This window comes from Urtica dioica, chromosome 6, assembly GCF_054948205.1.
Source record: "Urtica dioica subsp. dioica isolate 48M chromosome 6, U.dioica_male_clone48M_v1_H2, whole genome shotgun sequence".
NCBI classification, from domain to species: domain Eukaryota; kingdom Viridiplantae; phylum Streptophyta; class Magnoliopsida; order Rosales; family Urticaceae; genus Urtica; species Urtica dioica.
In genome coordinates this window covers 38,423,714-38,448,144 of record NC_142761.1, presented here as the reverse complement: position 1 = coordinate 38,448,144, position 24,431 = coordinate 38,423,714, and the positions used below count along the sequence as shown (strand labels likewise).

Sequence of the window (24,431 nt, the reverse complement as noted above, 5' to 3'; positions counted from 1 at the left end):
GAAGTCAAATTTTTTAGTTTAAATGTCTTACAGTTATACAAGAAAAGAAAGAAAAAAATACTTGTCTTGTCACTCACATGGTTGTTGTACAACTTATGCTGGGAATGCGTGTCATTAATGAGGATAATTTACTATGCTATACTATTCTTTATGACAATCACATAAAAGACGTAGTTCTCTATTTTAATTAATTGAGCAAGCCTAATAGAAGAAAACGGTTAAGTTAAACATTAGGAGGAATTGAATTACTAACGTTGGATTCCCCGATGCTTTTCTTAATCCAATATTGTAGATCTTCTTCTTTGAATCTATGATTCCACCATTAGCGTAGTCTACCAATGGGCTAAGTCTTTACTCACTAGATTCACCATATGGCTTGTTGAATCTAAAAACATTTCTAGAATGTAGGAGTGTTGGAAATCTCAATGGGAGAGAGAGAGAGAGAGATTTGACTAGGGTAGAAGAATTGTGTTAGTAAAAAAATTCAATTCTCAAAGCTTTTATTTATAGTTCTTCAAAGATCATACGACCTAGAAAAAATAAAAATATTTACTTAACCACTTTTTTTGTTTTATCATAGTTTTGTTCTTTCATTTCGTGGCATGGCTCTATTTGGGAGAAATTGTCATAATACTACCATCTCATAACATTTTTCTCATTTTTCACCAAAACTATCATTTGGACAGATATACCAGTAAAATGAGGAGAGAGAATATTTTTTTATCAATTTTTCTTTACTTTTTTTCTAATTTTTTTTTCTTTGAGTCTCGTTTGTGTCAAGAAATCTGAGTTTGTTTGAGGATTTGTTCACATTTATATGTCAACAAATGACATATCACTACTACAAAACTGGGATCCTACAACGCTTAAAAACAGTTGTAGAATGATTCTACAACGCTTATTAAGCGTTGTAGAATCCAGCGTTGTAGAAGCTTCTACAACGCTTAGATATCCGTTGTAGAAGCTTGGTTTCTACAACGCTTACGCATCCGTTGTAGAAGCTTCTACAACGATAGAGTTCCATTGTCCAATCTTCAAAAATTACAACATTTCTCGCCGCGGCGATGTATATTTCTCGCTGCGGCGAGGTATTCTACAACGGATAAGACATCCGTTGTAGAACTATCTCCCCGCGGCGAAAAATATACACCGCCGCGGCGAGAAATATCTGGGTTCTTTCTACCCGAATTCTCGTCGTGGCGATGTACATTTTGAGGTTGTCTTCTAGTTTTTCTTTTACCGCTAGCGCTAGAACTAGTAGTAGTTGACAACATGAAATCTAAGAAACACAATTCCAACTAAATATCAAATTAAAACTCAATTCCAACGAAATATCATATAAATATGGTGTTTCAACCTAAATTATACATAATTCTCAATTCCATAAACTAACCCGGAGTGTAGATGGGGAGCATGGAGGCGTGGAAGAAAGAGAGACTCGGAGTTGTCGCCGGAGATGCCTAGGCTTGTGTGAGTTTGACGTGGTGGTGGAGTTTGTGGGTTTGTGGGTTTGTGGTTGTGGCTTTTGGTTGGTTTGAGTTTGGGGTTGTGGGTTTGTGGGGACGGAGAAGAATAGTGAGGGCGAAGAGAGAGTGATGGAAGAGAAGAAGAGAGCGAGGGCGGAGAGAGAGAAGTGATGGCGGAGAGAGAAGGAGAAGTGAAGGCGGAGAGAGGGTGAGGGTGGAGAAGAGGAGTGAGGGTGGAGAGAGAGAGAGAGGGGGTGGAGAATAAGAATGAAGAATGAAGAAGAAGAAAAATAATGAAGAATGAAGAAGAAAACTTGACTAAGTCTGAAATTCGGGAGGGCTTTTTGAAAAAATTTAAATTTTTAGGTTTTAAAACGCTTCTACAACGCTTAGAGTAAGCGTTGTAGAACTCTCGCCGCGGCGAAGACTATTTCTCGCCGCGGCGAGACTGCTGAAAAGTAAACCCAGAATTGTCTCGCCGCGGCGAGAGATAGTCTTCGCCGCGGCACAAATATCTTCTCCAAAAAAGGGTCTCTGGAACTCTTCTCGGCGCGGCGAGAATCCTTCTTCGCCGCGGCGAGAACCTTCTACAACGTACTGATCATAATTAATTTTTAGAAAAAACACTGGTAGTCCAAAAATTTCGAAAGTCAAAATATTTCAAATAAAAATTCTTTTTGTATCTATTTTATTAAAATCAAAACACGCTGTTTGGATCATGAAAAACAAAGTTATACGTACTGATTGTAAAAGATTTTTAGAATAAAAAAAGTTAATCCAAAAATCATAAAATTTAAAACACATACTGAAAACATCTTAAATATTTATGTATAAAGATAACAGATTAAAAAAAATATTTTTAACTAATTAAAGTTAAACATTTTTCTTATTTCTCCGAATTTTTGTTAAATCAAAACATGTGTAACTCAATATTTTCATATATAAAAATATAAATACTGAACCATATAAGCATCAAAATAACGAAAAAAAGGAAATATTTTCAAAATTACCTTGAGAATGATGACAACTTCTAAAACCTTCAAATATAAACCAAAAAGAAACTATATCATGTGTTTTGGAAGAAGTTGGAATGTAGAGAACCATGAGCGTGCGTAACAAAGAGAGAGCAAAGTAGCACTCATCCAGACATTTTTTTTAAAACAAAAAGGTACTAATGCATAACGTCAAACGTTTAGACTTCATACTGATACGGGACTTTATTGGTGCTCTTTATTTTCTTTTTATCAATTAATGCAAAGCAATTAGCTTGCTTGCCTCGCATAGACGTCAGAAATTCATTAGGGATTTATTAAGCTTTATTCTTTACGTATAACTAGTAACAAATGCACCTAACGGAAGAAAACGTTTTGTAAATAAATATGCAAAGACTTAAAAATGACCAATTACCTTGTATAAATTATAAAAAAGGTAATGTTTAAGTCAACCGAATAATAAACATCAATTGTAAAGATAAAGCAAGTATCTTTTATATTTTAGTATCAGAATAAACATTAATGGTATACATAAGTTTACGTAAATACATACATAATATATATATATATATATATACACACAAAGGATCTGCTATGTATATAGCAGATCCTTTGTGTGTATATATATATATTATATACACTAAAATATTAATTCTGTAATATATAAGATCTTTTTTTATGTTATATGTATATATATTGTATTTATCAAATCAAATAACTTACGGGGAAAAAAAAATTGATAACTCAAATCACAAAACTTTAAATTATTTGATGGCTAAAACTCAGGGTTTCACAAATCTCTCCGACTTATTAGAATTTTTGTCCCGAAAATTAAAAAGAAAATAAACAAGAAAGAAACATGAAAATTCTTACTTGAACGTATTATAGTTCTAAAAAAAAGGTCGGGATAACGCAATCTCATATCATCCTCGTGCTCGTGCTCCCAATTGGCTTCTTCGATTTTATGATTCTGCCAAAGTACCTTGACTAACGGAATCACCTTGTTCCTTAGGATTTTTTTCTTCATGATCAAGAATTTTTATTGGCTTCTCTTCATACGTCAAGTCTTCATGTACTTTGATAGGCTATTGGATTAGCTCATGATTTTGATCAGGCAGGTACTTTTTGAGCATTGAGACGTGAAACACATTGTTACCGATGCTAACTCGGGATTCAGAGCTAGATGGTAAGCTACCTTTTCGATTCTTTCTATGATCTCAAAATGACCTATGTACCTCGGGCTCAATTTTCCCTTCTTGCCGAATCTCATCACACCCTTGAGAGGTGCTACCTTCAGGAATACGAAGTCTCCCTACCTGAAATTCCAGTGGTCGCCTTCTCTTGTCAGCATACCTCTTCTATCGGGTTTGGGCAGTTCCCATTCGATCTTGTATCTTCTTGATGGCTTCAGTGGTGTCTCGAATAAAATCTGTCTTCTCGAGACTATTTTCTCCGGATTCGAACCACTGAATCGGAGATCGACACTTTCTACCATAAAGAGCTTCATATGGGGCAACGCCGATTGAAGCTTGGTAGCTATTGTTGTATGAGAATTCAATAAGTGGTAGCCTCTTATTCCAACTCCCTCCAAAATCCATGACACATGCTCGTAGCATATCCTCTAAGGTCTGAATAGTCCTTTCGGATTGGCCATCCGTCTGGGGGTGAAAAGCGGTATTGAACTTCAGTTGCGATCCCATCGACTTTTGCACGCATCTCCATAAGTTAGAAGTGAAACGACCGTCACGATCTGAGATGATGGACAAAGGAACGCCATGTAGTCTTACTACGTTATTAACGTATAGATCAGCCAACTTCTCCATGGAGTATGTGACTTTAATCGGTATGAATCTGGCGGATTTGGTCAGACAATCCACCACTACCCATATAGCATCATAACCCTCAATTGTCTTTGGTAACCCAACCACAAAATCCATTTTGATTTGTTCCCACTTCCATTCAGGAACCTCGATTAGTTGTAATTCTCCAGCTGGTCGTTGATGTTCCGCATTCACTTTCTGGCATGTAAGGCATTTACTGACAAACTTCGCAACGTCGCCCTTCATTCCATTCCCCCAGAAGTGTTCTCGGAGGCCTTGATACATCTTCGTGGAACCTGGGTGGGCTGAATATGGAGTCTCATGTGCTTCGGTCAAAATCTGTTTTCGTAACTCATTTTTCGTTAGGTACACAGATCCTTCCATCGAAAAAGAGTATATCATTCTCCGCAAGAGAAAATTTTGACTCCTAACCTTCCAGTGCGTTGTCTTTCAGCCTTGACATCTCAGGATCACGTCCTTGCGCTTCTTTGATTCTCTCAAACATATCTGATTGTAAGGTCATGTTGGCTAATCCCCGGGTGACAATTTCAACTTCCAAGTTGTTGATTTCGTCAACGATTCGAGGAGATAATGCATGCATCATCGATAGCCTAGCCTCATCTTCCCTACTTAACGTATCAGCTACTACGTTCGCATTTCCAGGATGGTAATGGATACAAAAATCGTAATCCTTAACCAATTCTAGCCACTTTCTTTGTCTCATGTTCAACTCTTTCTGAGTGAAAATGTACTTTAAGCTCTTATGATCGGTAAATATCTCACACCGAACACCGTACAAGTAGTGTCTCCAAATCTTGAGGGCAAAAACCACTGCGGCTAACTCCAAATCATGAGTAGGATAATTCCTCTCGTGGTTTTTGAGTTGTCGTGACGCATAAGCCACTACTTTTCCGTTTTGCATTAACACAGCACCAAGACTTGTCTTAGATGCATCGCTGTAGATAGACAAAGGTTCTCCACTTTAAGGGACTATAAGGATTAGAGCGGTGGTGAGTCTTCTCTTCAACTCGCGAAAACTCTGTTCACACTTCTCAGTCCACTCATACTTCTTATCTTTCTTCGTGAGGGCGGTGAGTGGAGCAGCTAAAGTAGAAAATCCTTCCACAAATCTTCTATAGTAAACTGCTAGACCGAGAAAACTCCTTATCTCCGTCACACTTCGAGGTGACTTCCAATCATTCACAGATTCTATCTTGGCAGGATCGACGGAGATTCCGTCTTTAAAAACCACATGTCCGAGAAAAATGCACTCTATCCAACCAAAATTCACACTTCGAGAATTTGGCATACAGCTGATGTTGTCTCAGCATCTGAAGTACGACTCGTAGGTGATCTCCGTGGTCCTCGACGCTCTTAGAGTAAATCAGTATGTCATTAATGAAGACAATGACAAACTTATCCAAGACGTCGCTAAAGATCCTATTCATCATATCCATGAATGCTGCTGGGGCATTAGTGAGTCCAAAAGACATGACAGTGAACTCATAATGACCATAGGGGGTGCGAAAAGATGTCTTCGGGATGTCGTCCTTCTTGACCCGTAATTGATGATAGCCGGATCGCAAGTCTATCTTTGAAAATACCTTTGCCCCCTTGAGTTAGTCAAACAAGTCATCAATCCTTGGAACAGTATACATGTTCTTGACCTTTACCTTATTTAGCTCTCGGTAGTCAATACACATGCGGAAAGACCCATCATTCTTTTTGACAAATAGAACGGGTGCTTCCCAAGGTGAATGACTAGGGCGAATAAATCCCTTATCTAACAACTCTTGAAGTTGTGATTGTAACTCTTTGAGCTCGGCAGGAGCCATACGATAGGGTGCTTTGGAAATTGGACCTGTTCCAGGTAGCAACTCGATTGCGAAAGAAATCTCACGTTCTGGCGCTAATCCAGGGAGATCGTCAGGAAAAACGATAACATATTCCCTCACTACTAGCACATCTTGCGCATTTGCTTCGATCTCCTTCGTCTTGTCCACCGCCGATGTTAGGTATCCATGACACCCTTTACTCATCAACCTCTTAGCTTGCAATGCTGACACCATCATCTATGGTCTCTTGAGTGGTCTTCCTACAAAGGTGAACATTTTCCCCGTCACCGGTTTGAAGGTTACTCTTTTTCGCCGATAATCGATCACTGCATTATTCTCCTCTAAGAACTCCATACCCAAGATGGCATCAAAGTCTTTCATTTCTAAGACAACGAAGACACTCTTTAGCTCTTGTCCACTTATAATTATCGATACATCTTTGAGACAGTATTCCGATTACAACATATCGTCAGACGGTAATGTTGTCCTGAAAACCTTCTTAGTTTTCACTACAATATCTCCTAATCTCCTAGCCAGTTCTAACGAAATAAAGCAATGCATAACACCAGAGTTAAACAATACTAAAGCATCAAGATGAGCTATAGGAAGCTGACATGCTACTACATTCGAAGAGCTGGCTAAGGCATCGGCGTTGGTGTAGAGGTAGATACGAGCTTGAGCTAGTGGCGGCATTTGGGTGGATGTAGGTGCTTCTAAATGACCTAAAGAGATTTGTGGCCCTTCTAGTGCGGTCGGCATGTAGTTGAGTCGCCCGTTCTGATTATGAGGCTGGTACTGTCCACTCTGAACAAAATTCGGCTTCAGGCAGTCCTTGAGGAAGTGACCCGGCTGACCACACTTGAAGCAGGTCACGGTCCCTCTCGACACTCTTCAGGATGCATCTTTCCACTAGTCTTGCAAACTGGAAAATTTGTTCCCTCTACCCTGACCTTGTCGTTGGCATTACCTCAATTACCGGGATGAGTCCTTTTCTTCCCATTCCCATTTCCATGGGGTTGCGCCCTGAAGCCTTGATTGATGCGGTTAAGTTGGTGGTTACTTGGTTGGTTTGGATTTTTATTGGTGTTGGGACCCTTGTTTTGAGCTCTATCTTCTTTACGAGCCTTATAAAATTGGTTCCGGTCGTCCTTCACTTGGATCAAGTGATACTCAGCTCGCATGGCAGGTTCGAGACAATCGGGAACCGTGGTAGGTGGTTGGCTTCCACTATCAATGGCTAAAGCCAACTATGGTCGGAACATGCTCATCATACGTCTGACCTGTTCGGTCTCTGTCGGAACCAAGTCTGGGCACAGTATCGCCAATTGGTTGAACTTACTAGCCGCCTCAATCACGGTCATCGAGCCTTGTTTCAGCTTCGTAAACTCCTTCTGTTGAACATTCATTGCCCTCATGTTGAAATACTTCTTGGTGCTCTTCTAAAAAGTCATCCCAAGTCATAGTTCGAACATCCCTCCTTGCTACCACTATTTCCCACCAGTAACGCGCGTCTTTCTTCATGACAAATGAGGCACATATGACTTTCTCCTGCTCGGTTATGTTCATGAAGTTGAAGATCGTCTTGATCTTCGATATCCATTCGTCAGCTATTAACGGGTCGGTCGATCCTTCGAATTCGGGGGCTCTCATCCTCCTGAACCTCTTGAATAGGTCAACAACAACATTGACTTGACCCATTGGAGGTACACCCTGAGGAACAACTTGTGCCGCCGCATGCATTGGAGCATGGGCTGGCGGTGGCGGTTGTTCCCCTTCTTCAACCTCTTCATTTTCCTGATGAAGCTGGCTCTAAACTATCGAGCAAATCGGCTCTAAACTAATTTTAAACTAATCTGTATTGTAGTGAGATTATTCTCACATTATTTTGGGAACGTGCGACTTTAAACTATCGAACAATCGGAAAACGTATTTGGCTCGGGACCTAAATGAAAGAATGGAAATCAGGTTATAATAAACAATTTTTGGCGTAATAAAGTTTTTGGAAAAACTCAAAGACGGAACTCGAAAGTGAAAAGACAAAAATACCCTTTGCTCTAGGGTTTCGGCAAAACAAAAAGTTCCACAGAATATGAAATAAAATTTTAAACATTTTCTTCTTTTATGAAAGTTCCAAAATCGGACTCCAACATGATGAAATCTAATTTAAACATATATTTTCTAAAAATTGAGTTTTAGAGAAAACGGGACTAATCTGACCACTTGTTAAAATACATACTGACAAAAATACTTCCGGTAACAGAAAAATCCTAACTATTTTTATACATAACAATAACAAATATATGTGTCTCGTATAAAATTTCATACCAAAATAAGTTTTGCAAGTATTTTAAATTTTTTTCAAAACATGCTGTTTGAAACAGAAATAAAAAGTTTGCGTACTGATCATAATTGATTTTTAGAAAAAACACGGGTCGTCCAAAAATTTCGAAATTTAAAATATATCAAATAAAATTTCATTTTGTATCTATTTTATTAAAATCAAAACACGCTGTTTGGATCATGAAAAAAAAGTTCTACGTGCCGATGGTAAAAGATTTAAAGAATAAAAACAGTTAATCCAAAAATCATAAAATTTAAGACACATACTGAATACATCTTAAATATTTATGTATAAAAATAACAGATTAAAAAAATATTTCTAACTAATCAAAGTGAAACATTTTTCTTATTTCTCCGAATTTTTGTTAAATCAAAACATGTGTAACTCAATATTTTCATATATAAAAATATAACTACTGAACCATATAAGCATCAAAATAACGAAAAAAAAAAGAAATATTTTCAAAATTACCTTGAGAGTGATGACAACTTCTAAAACCTTCAAATATAAACCAAAAAGAAACTATATCATGTGTTTTGGAAGAAATTGGAATGTGGAGAACCATGAGCGTGTGTAACAAAGAGAGAGCAAAGTAGCACTCATCTAGACATTTTTTTTAAACAAAAAGGTACTAATGCATAACGTCAAACGTTTAGACTTCATACTGATATTGGACTTTATTGGTGCTCTTTATTTTCTTTTTATCAATTAATGCAAAGCAATTAGCTTGCTTGCCTCGCATAGACATCATAAATTCATTAGGGATTTATTAAGCTTTATTCTTTACGTATAACTGGTAACAAATGTACCTAGCGGCAGAAAACGTTTTGTAAATAAATATGCAAAGACTTAAAAATGACCAATTACCTTGTATAATTATAAAAAAGGTAATGTTTAAGTCAACCGAATAATAAATATCAATTGTAAAGATAAAGCATGTATCTTTTATATTTTAGTATTAGAATAAACATTAATGGTATACATAAGTTTACGTAAATACATACATAATATATATATATATATATATATATATATATATATATATAAAGGATCTGCTATATATATATATATTAAAGATCATATACACTCATAAAAAGAAAATATTAATTATGTAATATATAAGATCTTTTTTTTAGCATAAATTACATAAATGCCCCCTGAACTTTTGACCATTTAACAACGTGGTCCCTACTTTTATTTTTCTTACAGCGTCGACCTTAAACTTTCATATTCTTACAAACTTAGTCTTTCCGTCAAATTTTGGGAGTATATTCCGTTTATTTTAACTTGTGTAATAACTTGAATATTTAAAATTACCTATATATCCTTTATTTAATTATTTTATATTTAAAATTAATAAATTAAAATTAAAAAATTTCATTTTTCATTTTGTTTGTTGTCTTTTTAAATACTTTTTTTTATACATTTCCATTATATTTTTTTTTGCACGATAATAGAAAATTAATAATAAATAATAATTCATTTTTACAATTCATTTTTATTAAAAATTCATATTTTACATAATTATTTTATTTTTATTTATTTTTTTATATAATAAATAATAATTTTTAATAATATTAAATAATTATAAAATCAATATTTTTTTGTTATTTTACAATTTTGTCTCTGTTTAAATAGTCACATGCCAATCACATGGGCAAAAATGGATGGATTGTTGAGAAAAATAGACGGAAGGACTAAGTTTGTAAGATTGTCAAAGTTCAAGGGTGACGCTGTAAGAAAAATAAAAGTAGGGACCACGTTGTTAAATGGTCAAAAGTTCATGGGGCATTTATGAAATTTATCCTTTTTTTTATGCTAGACTTTATACGCGCGCGCGCGCGCACATATATATATATATATATATATATATATATATATTGTATTTATTAAATCAAATAACTTATGGGGAAAAAAATTTGATAACTCAAATCACAAATGGACGAAGTCCAACACCAACTGGAGGTATCCCTCGATTTTGAAAGATGGATTTTATGTCCTCTGACGGGAAAAGAGACCCAATCATATGATTGCGTGAGTGTGAGAATTCTTTGTCGATCAGCAAATACTAAACAAAGGATCAACAAACACCAGACAAATCCAAAGTGCATCTAGACACTTTTATCTTGTCCAAGAGAGCTCATATATGGCACCACACGCTTCTACGCAATGTGCCTCAAACTCTAATGGTACGAGTTGATAGAGCGGTGACAACGTCCGATTTGGATCTCCTAAATGCCAATCCTCTCTGAGAGCTAACCCATAGACGACACACCGGGTCAGTGCATTATTACCGTGGTCAATTCGAGTTCTTGTTGGGCCGTACCTCTGCCAATCCTGTGGATGCCGAAGTGTGACTTTTTTGCTAGGTTGTACAACAAAATATGTTGTCATGTGGAGATGCATCAAACGGTGGACGTTTGTCATTCGATGATTTCCCGATAGTATGAGCTAAAGTTTTAGGACGATCGACGAGCAAGCTATGTCTTTGTAGGATTACAATAGCTAGTGGATAGGGTGAACGAACCACCACTAGGGAATGATCCAAGAGGAGGACCAAGGTTCCACTACAACCTAGACCTATCTTGAACAATCTAAAGTTAATTTGGAAGAAGCTAATTAAAGAGTCAAGAGATGGCCAAGCGATGGGTGAAGGGCGTCTGCTTCAACTGTAAAGAGCTATTTATCCCCTATCACCACTACAAACAAAAACTCCTCCATATATATTGTCTTGATCGGGGAAGGTGAATATTGCAATGATGTTAATCAGAGTTTGAGCTTGAGGACAAGCTCAAATTGTAAGAAGGGAGTTGTGTTACATATTTAGCCATTACATATTTTGATTATGGAAATTAGGATTTTTAATTATGGAATCGGGCTATTTAAGTTTTGCAATTACTATTTCATTATGCATTTTTATTATAACGAATTTGGGGTTTTAATTAGGCAATTAGGTTTTAATTATATTATTTCAAAATTATCCTTAGATCTACTTATAAATGTGTCTCTTTCATTTATAAAATAGTCTCCAATCAAATAAATTAATCTCGCCCTAGAACAAGAAGATGTTAGGTTCGTTGGAGTTTTGCGTTCTTGAGTGTTCTTATTAATAGAAATTAAGCAAAACGACTTCCATCACGAGATTGAAATCACAGATTATAACAAAAAGCCTACCCTACAATAGTCGTACATATTACAATTTATGCAAGGGATTTGAAGTTATATATCTACTCTTTAGTAACGTCACTTAAGATGTTGATTATACCTACATATTGAAGATTTGAATTGTATATCCGGCATATTTTATGTTTATTATGTGACATCTTTAGTTATTTAATATTGTTTATTATCACAAAAGATGTTGCTTTCTTGCAATTAGTTTAGGAATACTTTATCGGCAAGAAGGCTTCTTAAAGAATTCAGAGTTCATTTATACTCATCAAATCTGCAAAAACCAACGACATTGCCAAAGGAAGGAGACTTGCAGGAAAGGAAAGAATTTTCCTTGAAAATTAATAATAATAAACAATAGACTTTCGTACTTCTTATTCTTTGTTCTTCTCTCCAAGATAACACATATTAAATGTCATGAAACCCGGACAATATTAAGCCAACTATTTATATATGGCCAATATATAAACAGCTTGTTAATCTAAAAAGTGAGCACCTATGCATAATACTACTAGAATAAAACTAATAAAAAAATGAATGTTGAGAGGGAAGTCGACAACTTGTTCGCACACGCGATGAAAGGAAAGTGGAACGAAGTTTCAAAGATATACGAGACGAGCCGGGAAGCACGGAGAGCGAAGCTCACGAAATCGGAGGACACAGCGCTACACATAGCGGTCTCGGTGGGCCAAACCGAAGTGGCTCTCAAGCTCGTGGGAATGTGCGAAGACGATATCATGTTGATCGCGAACGCGAGTGGAAACACGGCCTTGCATTTGGCGGCCGCGCTGGGTGATTTGCTCGCCTGCAAGGCCATGGTTTCGAAGAACCCGGATCTACTTGCCTCTCGGAACCAAAAGGGAGAGACTCCTCTCTTCTTGGCCGCTCGACATGGCAAGAGAGAGGCTTTCCTGTACCTTCACTGGCTCGGAAAAGAGGATCTCCAAGTGCGGCGCAACAATGGCGACACCATTCTCCATGCTGCCATTTCCGGCGAATACTTTAGTAAGTTCTAAGAATTTTTTTATGTAATTAATTTGGATTTTTTTTTTTTTTTTTTTTTTTTTTGCAATTGGGAATTGTGTAATGATTTTTATGAGCTAATGCGGTGCTTGAAAACTCGAGCTCGTTCTTCAAAACTTAAAAGGAGATTAGGGCTCACATAAGTTGGATGAAATATTTTAAAATGATTTGGGAGGTCTGGGATGTAATAAAAACAAATTTGATCATGTTTTTAGAAACAATTTTAGTGATTAATCGTTTGTGAAGCTTTGTGCAATTTATGTATAACAATATTTGTTGAATATTTTATTCATTCTTTTAAATTTTCTTGTAATGACCTAATTGCCACAGGTATATGATGTATATAATATATATATATATATATATATTTTTAAATATGCATTCAATTTTTTGGTATAATTTTGAAGGTTTGGCGAAGAGCATAATTAATTGGCACCCCAAACTTACGGATGCTAAAAATGAGAATGGTTTATCTCCTCTCCACCTTCTTGCTCGCAAGCCTAATGCGTTTCAAAGCAGCTCTCGTCTTGGCGCCTTTGACCGTATTATATACCATTGTATGTACGGATTTCTCATTTCTATGCTATACATACCAAATTTGATTACATTGTACCTTTTTTTTTCAATTATTTAGCAAAATAGCCAACTCAAACCTTTAAAATTGCTAGTTAGCCAAGATTTTGTAAATGCTAAGTAAATAGCCAGATATCATTTAATACACTCGTAAATTTACAAAAACGCCCAAATGATTCCCGCCCATAAGTCACAACAGTTGACTTTAAAAAAAAACGTGATTCCGAGATTTGAGGGGAGTAATAACTGCAAATTTAAAACTGATCAACTCACAACTTCTTATCACACGGCAATTAAGAAAAAAAAAATTTCTCCCAAAAAAAATTTCCAACTCGCGTCACTTTCTCCGACGAACTGCATCCATCTTCTCCGACTACCGATTTCGGCGAGGGGATCTCAAACATGTATGCATGTGTAATTTATTCCGATTGTAACTCGTATTTACTAATGTTCAACATCGATTTACACATTAAAACATGGAAAAAGTGTTTTTTTAGGAATCGGTTATGAAATAAGATGGTATTGCTTATTCTTCTTCCTCTGTGTAATGAATCAATAGATTTTTGTTCATTTATCCGAAAAATTTCACAAAACCCTAATCTTCACAATGTATTTGGGGGGATCCGACTATTGTGTTTATAATACACCTATGCATGTGTCATTTAGTGATTGTAAATATGTTAAAATTTTAGGGGAACCTGGTTAACGAATATATTTTCATTTGATTTCCATTTTTAAATGTTTATTGTAAATCTTTTTTAAATGTTTAAATGTTGGTGGTTTGGGTATGATGTCTAAAACTTGATGTGTTATATCTAGATATTGTTGAGTAGTGTATTGATTCTGTTTTAATGTGTGTTAGTGTATGAGTGATACCATTGTAAATGTGTTTGAAGAATTGGTGTCTTTGGATATTAGAAGGAAATATGATTGACATATTTTGCAGTAAATATGTGTAAATGCACGCCCAGATTATTTGTAAGTCATTATTTACACATAATACCATTGTAAATGAGTTTAAAATTGGTGTTTTTGGATTACAAGGATGTAGGTCAAACAAACAATACTATAACGGGTTTTGCTAGATCTCTGGACCCTGAATTCAAAGTTACCCCGAAGTGCAATCATGCTCATAGCCGCCACATGAACATCTTTTATGTGCGTTATAACAGCATGTAAATATACGTAAATAACAGCATGTAAATATACTGCATTATAACAGTATGTAAATATACGTAAATACATTAATAAACTGGGATGAACCTGGCGTGGAAGAGAGATATAACAACGTTTGAAATATATTTGCGTTAGAAACAAGAAATTTAAATAATAAAACGAGACAAGATAAATCATGCAGTAAATATAAGAAAATAATATAATTGGAAACAAATAAATTGCAACTGCCACGTCCAAATTAGTTCCTAATATAAAGGGAATCATCAAGTTGACTAAATCATGTTCACACTTATATGAGGAATTTAAATTCAAAAATACCGGGAAGTTATATAATCAGAAATTTCATAAACATTCGAAATTCAAACGCAACAGGGGTAAATTTTGGATATGAAAAAACATATTATTGGGCCACGTCATCCGAGCGGCTATTTACTTAATATTTACAAAACCTTGGCTATATAACAAATCATAAGGTTTGATTTGGCTATTTTGCTAATTTACCCTTTTTTTTTGGGGGTACATTTCAGGTTTGGTCGTGAACGAGCTCCACGAAACAGAAGAAAATGTTGATGATTACACTACAAGAAAGCTCATTTTTGGCAACTAACGTGCGCAAACCCATCAGCAACTACATTTGTAGTTGCCGGTTGTTTTGGTAAATAGTGACTCCATTTAGACTTACCGCAACTACTTTAGTAGTTGCTATAGGTTTTTCAGTAATTAACTTGTTCAAAACCATAATTCCTCCTTTTTCGCACCACGAAAAGCCAAAAATATTTCATAGCCCGCCATATTTTCTTCTCCGCGCTCAAATCCCCCCTCTCAAATCCCCAACCTCTCTCGTTTTCACCTCACCTTGCTACCCTATCCCTGACCTCTCGAATCTCCAAACCTCCAAATCACTAAATGAAAATGTCCTTATCTCCATTCGCTCATTCTATTTGTTTTTGCAGGACGGACTCTGTTATGGATTCTGGTAGAGTGTTGTGCTCACTACGGAGTCGGATGCGGGTGCTAAGGATTGGGGTCTTTTGATCCTCGACGATGCCGTTGAAGGTGGTGCCACTGGAGAAGACGAGGAAAGACGGCTGAGGAGCCACTATTCCACCCCTCTTTCATTCTTTCTTTTGATTTCTTCAGGTTTTTCTTTCTCTGATTCCAAAATGTTGTGCTTCGCCCACCAAGTGTTCGATAATATTTCCATTAAAAAAATAATGAACTGATTGAAAAATTATTTGGGGATTTAGGACATATATATGTTTACTCAATGTTGTTTTGATTTGTGGCTTCAAAACAGAAGGATTTGTGGACGTTGATGTGGAAATGGATGGTAGAATATGGAAGGATTTTGCTTGGTAATCTTTGCATGTCTTCTTGTCTCAACTTGGATTTTTCTTTTTCAAATATATTTATTGGCACACATTTAGGAATTGATACATACAACATACAAGACTCATCGTTGTAATTTTGCTTTGTACATGTGAGATGAGATGAGACCAAGACCTTTTTGTTTTTTGGTTTTTTCAAATTTTTATTTAGTCAGCCATTAGATGGGACCAATGACTCAGGCAGTGAACAAGCGTTTTTATGAAACAAGGGATAGTCAAATTCTAGTAATTAATTTCCTCTCCTTTTCTTTTGTTGCTGTGTAATATGTTTTTACTTTTTACAATGATGACGGTCCCAATTTTGATAGGGAGGAGTGACAATATTGAAGCACCGTGGCCTTCTTCCTCCTCAAATTCATCAATTTTCCTCTGATCCAAGTAAGTTATACATGTATAGATATACGAATCTTCTCTGTACGTTATTTGTGTTTCTTCTAAACTTCTCCTTCCTTGTTGCTCTTTTGAGTAATTTGAGTGTGCATAGATAGGAACAAAAATAGCAATTGAAAGCACTTGACTACAGAGACACTCTATTTTACTGCCAATAAATGTATTTCGCATGAAAACATTCATTTTTGTTTTGCATTTTTATTTTAATTTGTTGTGAAGGTGCTTGGAAGAGAAACTACGTGCACTTCTTCTCAGCTACACGAATTTCTTGCCAAAGGTACTGCAAGTTGCTTCATTAATTTTGTGTTTTTTTGTTTTAATTTGAATGTTGTTCAATCTATTATTATTTGTTGTGAGACTCGTATGTAATACGGATTCAATTATAGTTATTCATGATGATATTTTAATTCGTAGACTTTTATTACTTGTAGGGTATGTGCTACGTGGTCTAACTATATTTATTTAGGATTGGCTGTGTCATTTTGCAGGCTTTTTTATTTTTATTTTTATTTTTTAAATTTCATTCTTGTTTATGTATTATATACATGATCTTGATTTTGATTTTGATTTGTTTTCATGAGCTACTATTTAATCCTCTTTTATCAACAAGTTGTCAAACTCATGATGAAAGTCGGCAAGGGTTACAGTCGAATATGTGGCTGTTGAAAAGTCGGCAAGGGTCACAGTAAAAGAAATTTGCATTTCAAAGAATTGGAGTGGACTTATATCGCCACCCACACTGACTATATATGTAAGTTCCAATACCGTTTTATTGTTAATTGTTTAGATAGTGAATTTATCAAAGATTAGATCCTACAATAAGTTAATTTTATAGAATATGATGAGATTAAGGAAAAAATAAAGTTATAACTCGTGTAATCTGTATTCCTTGTTTTTTTTTTACACTGTATTGTTATAAATGCAGGAATTTATACGTTTTTTTTTAATTTAAAAAAGATCAACGGCGACTACAAATGTAGTTGCTGATGCAAAGCGCGACTAGCCTACTGTAGTCGCCGCTGTTTAACAGCGAGTATTTTAGGCGACTGCATAAGAAGTTGTTGATTCCCTAAATTCTTGTAGTGATATAGCCTTTCTTTACATGAAGGTATACAAATATATATATATATATATATAAATATATCAACCATGAATCACGGACAAAAGTACGTGTAAACTAATCAGTACCCTGGTTAAGTAAATATACAAGTTGCTATTAAAATATTAAAATATTAGGTTGGTCTCTAACTTTTTTTATTTATTATCAGTTAGGTCTCTTAACGTTAAGAGTTTTGTTGTCTCTGAAGTAAGCTTATGTAATCTCAAGCCCTACCTCAAATAATTAAATTACTAACAACTATTTAAATGTGTATGTATATATAGATCTAACATTGATATGCTACCTATACCTATAAGATGTTTCCTTGTTATGGCAGTTAAGTATATCCCCTTTTTTTGTTTTTTTGAAAAACAACAGTTTAGCACTTACTAAAGTATATATTTGTTGGTGTTTGATGCTGGAATTCGATATATCTCTTGTAACCAATAAAGAAAAAAAGAAAGAAAAGTAAATTAAGAAAAGAAAGTGAACTAAGGAAAAAAACAGAACACAGAAATTTTTATTTCATTAAACCAGTATGAATAATAACAAATGATATGTTCGTTAAGAGTCACATAACATATGTTATTAAAGCGCCCATATAAAGGTGACGTGATTCAATCCTCTTCCGGTGATTGCAGTGGGAACTTCACATCAATCATCTGCATTGGCTCCGAATTCAGAATCTAGTAACGGTAAAATCTTCTCACGAATAGTATTATATCATACTTGAAAAAATTATACGAACAAAATTTGATAACATTTTTTTTTTAAAGGCTCAACATTTTTGTTAAAGATCGCCAATAACACTACTATTCTACGACTCTTGAATATATTAGTAGTCTCTAATTTAGTTTTTTCACATTTCAGTGTAGTAAGAAGAACCAGTTAACTTCTAAACAAAAAAGGACACCTAAAAAAGAAAGAAGTAACTCATTTTCTTATAAACCAGCATTAGTTTAATTTTTTTTTTTCTTCCAATCTGAAATTTCTATATGCCCTATCAAGATAATGGTTTTTTGAGTTCATTCATCTTCGAACATCAAAGATAGAAGGAGATGCTCGTTTAATAAGCTTGTTGGACACTAATAGCATGTGAAATCTCAAAAACTTAGGTTGTGTTTGGTAGTTAACTCAAAAGGTTTTTGTTTTCTATTTTCTAATTTTTGTAGTTGTACTGAAAAATTATTTTGTAGTTGTTTTCAAAAAGCTGTTTGGTACAGTTTTCATTTTTGTTTTTGAGAAAGTGAAAAAACTGAAAAAAGTGTTTGGTATAGTTTTCATTTTTGTTTTTGAAAGAATAAAAAGAGAAGATGAGGAGAAAGAGGAGAGAAGAGAAGAAATTTTTTTTCGAAAACACATTTTATTTGTTTTCAGTTTTCTTTACTTTTTTCCAAAACAACTTCAAAAATTTTTGAAATTTTTTTCCGAAAACACCTTACCAAACACATTTTCCAGTTTTGTTTCCTATTTTCACTTCTTGAAAACTCAAAAACAGTTTTTGAGTTGATAAACAAACGCACCTTTAGTCTCTAATTAAGGTTTGGGAGGGAATTTGATGAGAGATTAAGATTTGGGTGTGGATATGGATTCTTGTTGGATATAAAATATAAAGGTAATTAAAATATTATATAATTGACAAATATGAAAAAAAAAAAGACACTAATACAAGATATTGAAACACTGTAACGATGCGATGCGAAGTTAAAAACTTTTTAGAGAGAACAAACGCATTACATATCATTAGTCTTTACAAAAGAGGCGCTTCTAAACGCAACGGTATACGAATAAGTAATGTGAGCTATAGAAAAAAAAAAAAAAAAAAAAAGAAAAAAAAAAGAGAGAGAGGACACAGATGATCACTCCATTGACGAGACAGCTCCAAAACCATTCCCTGGATTAGAGAATTATCGCAGAAGAAGAAGAACCATTGATCACACCTTTATACGAATCACAAACGAGCCTGTCCAACAAAACATCACCCCATAGTCATTATATCAACACGCATCACCAAATTTGGTGCTAATACCAGCTGTAAGGATACAATTTTGAAGTACCCAAAAAACAAAACAAACGAAGTAAAAAAAAAAAGCACAGAGTACTCGTAGTGAACCAGAGCAAAGCTCATCATGGAGTCTGCTCAAGGTTGAGAAGATGAAAACAACGTTCGAGTACCTCATGACCTTATGAAGTTGTCTTTTTTCTTGAATGTTGGATTCTAAAGTCATTTTTATGTCTTGTTGTTATCATCTTGTTAGTTACCTCTTATATCTCTACAAGTATTAAAATCAGTTTAATATATATCATCTTGTTATCATCTTGCTAATTATCTATGTTCCTAATTTTCTGATATTATAAATCAAGGGCTCTTCATATGTAGGATTGTATACCAACATTATGTTGTTTTTACTGATATTTTTGACGGAAAATATTCACAAATTGAAGTATATCGGACGATATATTTTTAAAAAATACATTATTATACATAGTGGATTAAACAACACATTTTGCACAATAGTTTTTTAAAAACCGTTGTGCAAATGTTAAATAAAAACGTGCTGATACGAAAATGCGGTACATTGAAAGATGGTTTTTTTCATACATGTCGTACGTGCAATGCACATAAGTTTGCACAACATTTTTGCATGACCCTAATAAAACTTCATCCAAAATCTGTACGATAGGTATAAAGTATAAACCTGTCCGTAAAAACTTTTGACGGAATATTTTTACCAAAGGTGAGTGACTATTTGTACTAGTGGTAGTACAAATATAAATGGGCAAGTTTTGCGGAATATATTTACAAAAGAAAACTGTTACTAACGTTTTTGCAGTAATTACAATATGATTACCAAGTAGTGATTTATCTCGAAGACTGGTTAATTTGGAAGACGTGGAAAATATAGAGCACTTGGTAAAATCATTAGATAAATACAAGTAATTTGAGCGTTGGCTCATAAGGTTTTAATTCTTTTGCAGGAAAACAATCAATGGAGTTTCGAGGGAATATTAACGAAGGCCGTAACTTTCCGCCCAACTACAATTCACTTGTCTTATTTGTGAATGTTATTTTGAAGGCCTTCCTAATCATCCTTGGAATTGGTTTGTGCCATACCTGTGCATTTCATGTTCTTTCAAATTAGAAACCTAATGCAGCTAGTTGATTTTTCATTTCTTTTTCTTTAAATAGTCAAATTAGTTTGATAAACAAAACAAAGTTCTTAAGGAGTCACAATTACTGGGCTATTTTTTGACTTCGTCCCAGGAATTTGGAGGATTAAGAAAATTGAAAGGAAGAAAGAGCTTCACATGATGGCTAAACTTGTGATGGATGAATTGGTTAAGAACACAACTTCTTACTGCAGGTTCTACGATAACACCGGATTAAATCCATACCAAACCCGACCCCCAATCGAAGTCGATGATGATTTTGAAATTTCTCTAGCCAATACGACCCGCTTGAGGTCCCAATTAGGGGACAACTTTAGCCACGATCTAAATAAACAGAGAGAGCGGGATCATGCTGGTAATGATATAATCTTTTGTAATTAATTATAATAACTTCCTAAATTTACTGGGTCCATTAGGAAAATAATTAGTTTAAACGTTTGATATTGTTAAATAGCCAACGTTTGATAAATCTTAGGTAAATAGACATTTTCATGTATTTATAGACGTAAATCTTAGATAAATAACCACCTCCATATATTAGGCCACGTCATTATTTACGGCTATTTACCTAAGATTTATCGAACGTTGGCTATTTAGCAATATCAAACGTTTAAATTGACTATTTTCCTAACTTTGTTTGAATTGAAAAAAAGAAAGAGAGAAATTTCATTTTCATCTTTAAACATAACAAGGATTTTTGATTTTCTCATGCTTTAACCCTACTATTTTTATTTTCCTTCAAATTTAATTTTCACTTTCTCCCATATTTTCCGGATTCCAAACCTACCCTAATTAGCAAAACATGAACTGAAATGAAAAATTTCACAATTTTATTTATTTAGCAAGACAACTAATTTACTATAAATCACTAGAGAGTAGTGGCCTGAAGTGGGTATGAATTGAACAGGAAGGCAACACACGGCGATACTGATAGCAGCGAAAAACGGAGTGAGTGAGATGGTGGAGAAGATCCTGCAAGAATTTCCGATAGCGATACAAGACTCGGACTCGGATAACAAGAATATGGTGCTTCTTGCGGTGGAGCACAGACAACCCCAAGTCTATAATCTCCTTCTGAACAGCAATATCCTAAAGGAGAGCGTTTTTCGGCAGCTTGACAAGGACGGGAATAGTGCTCTACACCTCGCTGCCCGGTGCAAAGACCACCGCCCGTGGCTCATCCCCGGGGTCGCCTTGCAAATGCAGTGGGAAATCAAGTGGTACAAGGTATGTGTCTAGATATATATCACTAAATATTGAAATGTACATAATAAGAGAAAAACAAATATCCATGAAGATCTATGATAAAATTTGAATCTAGTAATTATTGTGTCAGAAGGATTAATAATCTTGATTATTCATAAATATCCGAATACCTCGAATAATAATTATGGCAAAGATAATTTTTTTCCTAACAAATGTACAAGTTACAAATTCTAGGAAAAAAAATCATTAATGTGCTTTTCCTCGAGGTTTCCCCTTATTTTTTTACTTATCTATTTTTTCCCCACCTCTATCTTTGATGGATCTTAAGTGTGTAACTTACATGATGTTTTCTATAAGGTAAAATAATTTAGGTGAAAAAATCTTCATAGAATATTTGTATTTCAACGACAAAACTCGCCGGTTTCCAGTTGATAAATTTTGTTAAAAATTAAACATGAAAAACTATTTTGTAAGCTTAAACTAGTTTATACATTTAGGTTATATATATTAACAATAGTTCGGGTATAATGAAACACTTCTCCTTCTATTAAACTGGTTTAGCTCATAATTTAGAGCCCCATATACGTAGTTAAAAATAACTTATATAGAAATGAAGTGGTACTAGTATCTAAGCAATTAACACACTATTGATTTATCAGGAAGAAGGTACTAATCTAACCCTTCTTATATGCAGTGCAAGGAAGTAGTTTATTGTCAAATAATATCCCATGAAATTCTGATGAAACATGGTATCTTTGATCTTACTAATAAGTAACATAGAAGTGTATAAAATTTAAAAGATTGTGTATTCATACCTCCATTAATCCTATAGGATATATCAACGCAGTGGCTCGTATATATAATAAGCAAACACACTATATGTTCGGAACCCTTCTTATTATTTGTAGTGTAGGAAAGTAGTTTATTTAATTATGATGAAAGAACATGGTAACTTGGATCTTACTTATATCAGTAACATATTAATGTTCGCAGTTTGTGAAGAACTCGATGCCGCCGCGGTTCTTCCCGCGCTACAACAACAATCACGAGACCGCGAAGGAAGTCTTCGTGGCGACCCACAAGGATCTGACGAAAGAAGGCGGGAAATGGCTGGTCAAGACCTCCGAGTCGTGCTCGGTCGTGGCAGCGCTGGTTGCCACGGTGGCCTTTGCCACGTCAGCATCGATCCCGGGCGGGGTGGACGAGACCACGGGGGTCCCGATCCTGAGGGACGACCCGGGCTTCAAAGCCTTCGCGATCGCGTCCCTCGTGGCGCTCTGCTTCTCCATCACGGCTCTCGTGTTCTTCCTCTCGATCCTGACCTCGCGGTGCCAGGAGAAGGATTTCGAGGCCGACCTTCCTCGGAAGCTTCTTCTCGGACTCACCTCGCTCTTTGCGTCGATACCGTCGATGCTCGTCTCGTTTTGCGATGGTCATGTCTTCATCCTCGCCGGAAACCTGAAATACGCCGCGTACCCTCTCTACGCGGCTCTTTGCTTCCCCATCACTTACTTCGCCATCGCTCAGCTCTCGCTCTACATCGACCTCGTCTGGGCTATCTTCCGGAAGGTTCCGCAGCGCTCCAACAAGGCCTTTCTTCACTGATTCCCATCTTTTTGTTTCTAATTTATTGTAATTCTTAAACTTCATATCCATGAACTCTTATATATATTTTGGTATTTACTCAAACCTTTCATGTTATAATGTCATCACCCATTTTTTTTTTTTGGTATTTACTCCTGAAAAAATATACGCAACAATTAATTTTTTGATTTTGTGTTATTTAAAATCGTAGTTCACATTTATACGTATTAACATATATTTACAAAATATTTACAGTTATGACACATATTAGCAAATATTAACGCATTTATTCTACGTTTTTATTTGAATATTTTTTTGTAGTTATTCATTTAAATTTGAATTGTGTTATGTGTTTAAATTTAGAAATTAATTATTTAGTTGACTTAATCGTGTTAAGAATCATTATTTCCAAAAATATAGCAAATGATTATTCTTTAAATAATTACATGAATTGTTGAAATCATATTAGTGCCATAAATATAGATAGCAATTACTTTTCTTGTTTCGTGCTCAGTAGTTCATATATATATATGTATATATATATATATATATATATATTAGTAGATATTTACAATAGTTTACAGTAATTTACAATTTTTAACACATATTAACAATTATTTTCAAATAAAAACTTACAATGTATAAATAAAAATCTTGATGTGATGTTCGCGATCGACGAGATTTTGCTTCCAATGGAGAGTTTTAAGAATGTTAATGACACTCCGACGATATGGCGTTGGAGAATGAGTAAGATTTGTCGAAGTTGGCTAGGAAGAAAGGGAAGAGGGCGGTGAATGAAGTGAAGTGGATACTCTAGCGGACGCTATCGCTTATACAGAAATGTCACTGTTTGGATAACTAGGTAATAAAAAACCAAAAATCTTAATTTTCCAAATCTTGAAAATAAACTTTAAAATTACTCGAAAACCTTAAAGATCCGAGAAACAAATGAAACAACAACAAAAACCAATTGTAAATAATTTAAAACAAACCTTTTTCGTTGATGATTGTTGATTCTGATCATCATTTGACCATGAGTTTGTGTTTTTTTCTCTCGCTTCTTCTCTTTTTTTTTCGAGAATAAAAAATCAAATGCGTGTGTAAATGGTTTTTTTTTTTCGAGAATGAAAAACTAAATGCGTGTGTAAATTGTTATAACACAATAACCGTGTCTAATACTTATACCCAGTGGCGGA

The 24,431-nt window shown here is 34.9% G+C and overlaps 2 protein-coding genes across 2 annotated transcripts in view; both read left to right on the top strand.

Moving 5' to 3' along the window:
* LOC149393969 (uncharacterized) overlaps positions 1–23,360 on the top strand; it is a 42,025-nt gene extending 18,665 nt beyond the window's left edge. Inside the window, exons 5-9 of the mRNA XM_089617434.1 lie at positions 17,916–17,969; positions 20,254–20,376; positions 20,540–20,800; positions 21,353–21,672; positions 22,645–23,360. Of these exons, the coding sequence (XP_089473560.1) occupies positions 17,916–17,969; positions 20,254–20,376; positions 20,540–20,800; positions 21,353–21,672; positions 22,645–23,256 (1,370 nt within the window). The 3' untranslated portion in view covers positions 23,257–23,360. The remainder of the gene's footprint in view (positions 1–17,915; positions 17,970–20,253; positions 20,377–20,539; positions 20,801–21,352; positions 21,673–22,644) is intronic.
* LOC149393970 (uncharacterized) lies at positions 11,777–16,627 on the top strand. The gene is made up of 8 exons (XM_089616992.1): positions 11,777–12,630; positions 13,056–13,205; positions 14,925–14,996; positions 15,061–15,113; positions 15,378–15,537; positions 15,695–15,752; positions 16,395–16,452; positions 16,607–16,627. The coding sequence occupies exons 1-8, from the start codon at positions 12,159–12,161 to the stop codon at positions 16,625–16,627; spliced, it is 1,044 nt and encodes a 347-aa protein (XP_089473118.1). The 5' UTR covers positions 11,777–12,158.
* Positions 23,361–24,431: the final 1,071 nt, after the last annotated feature.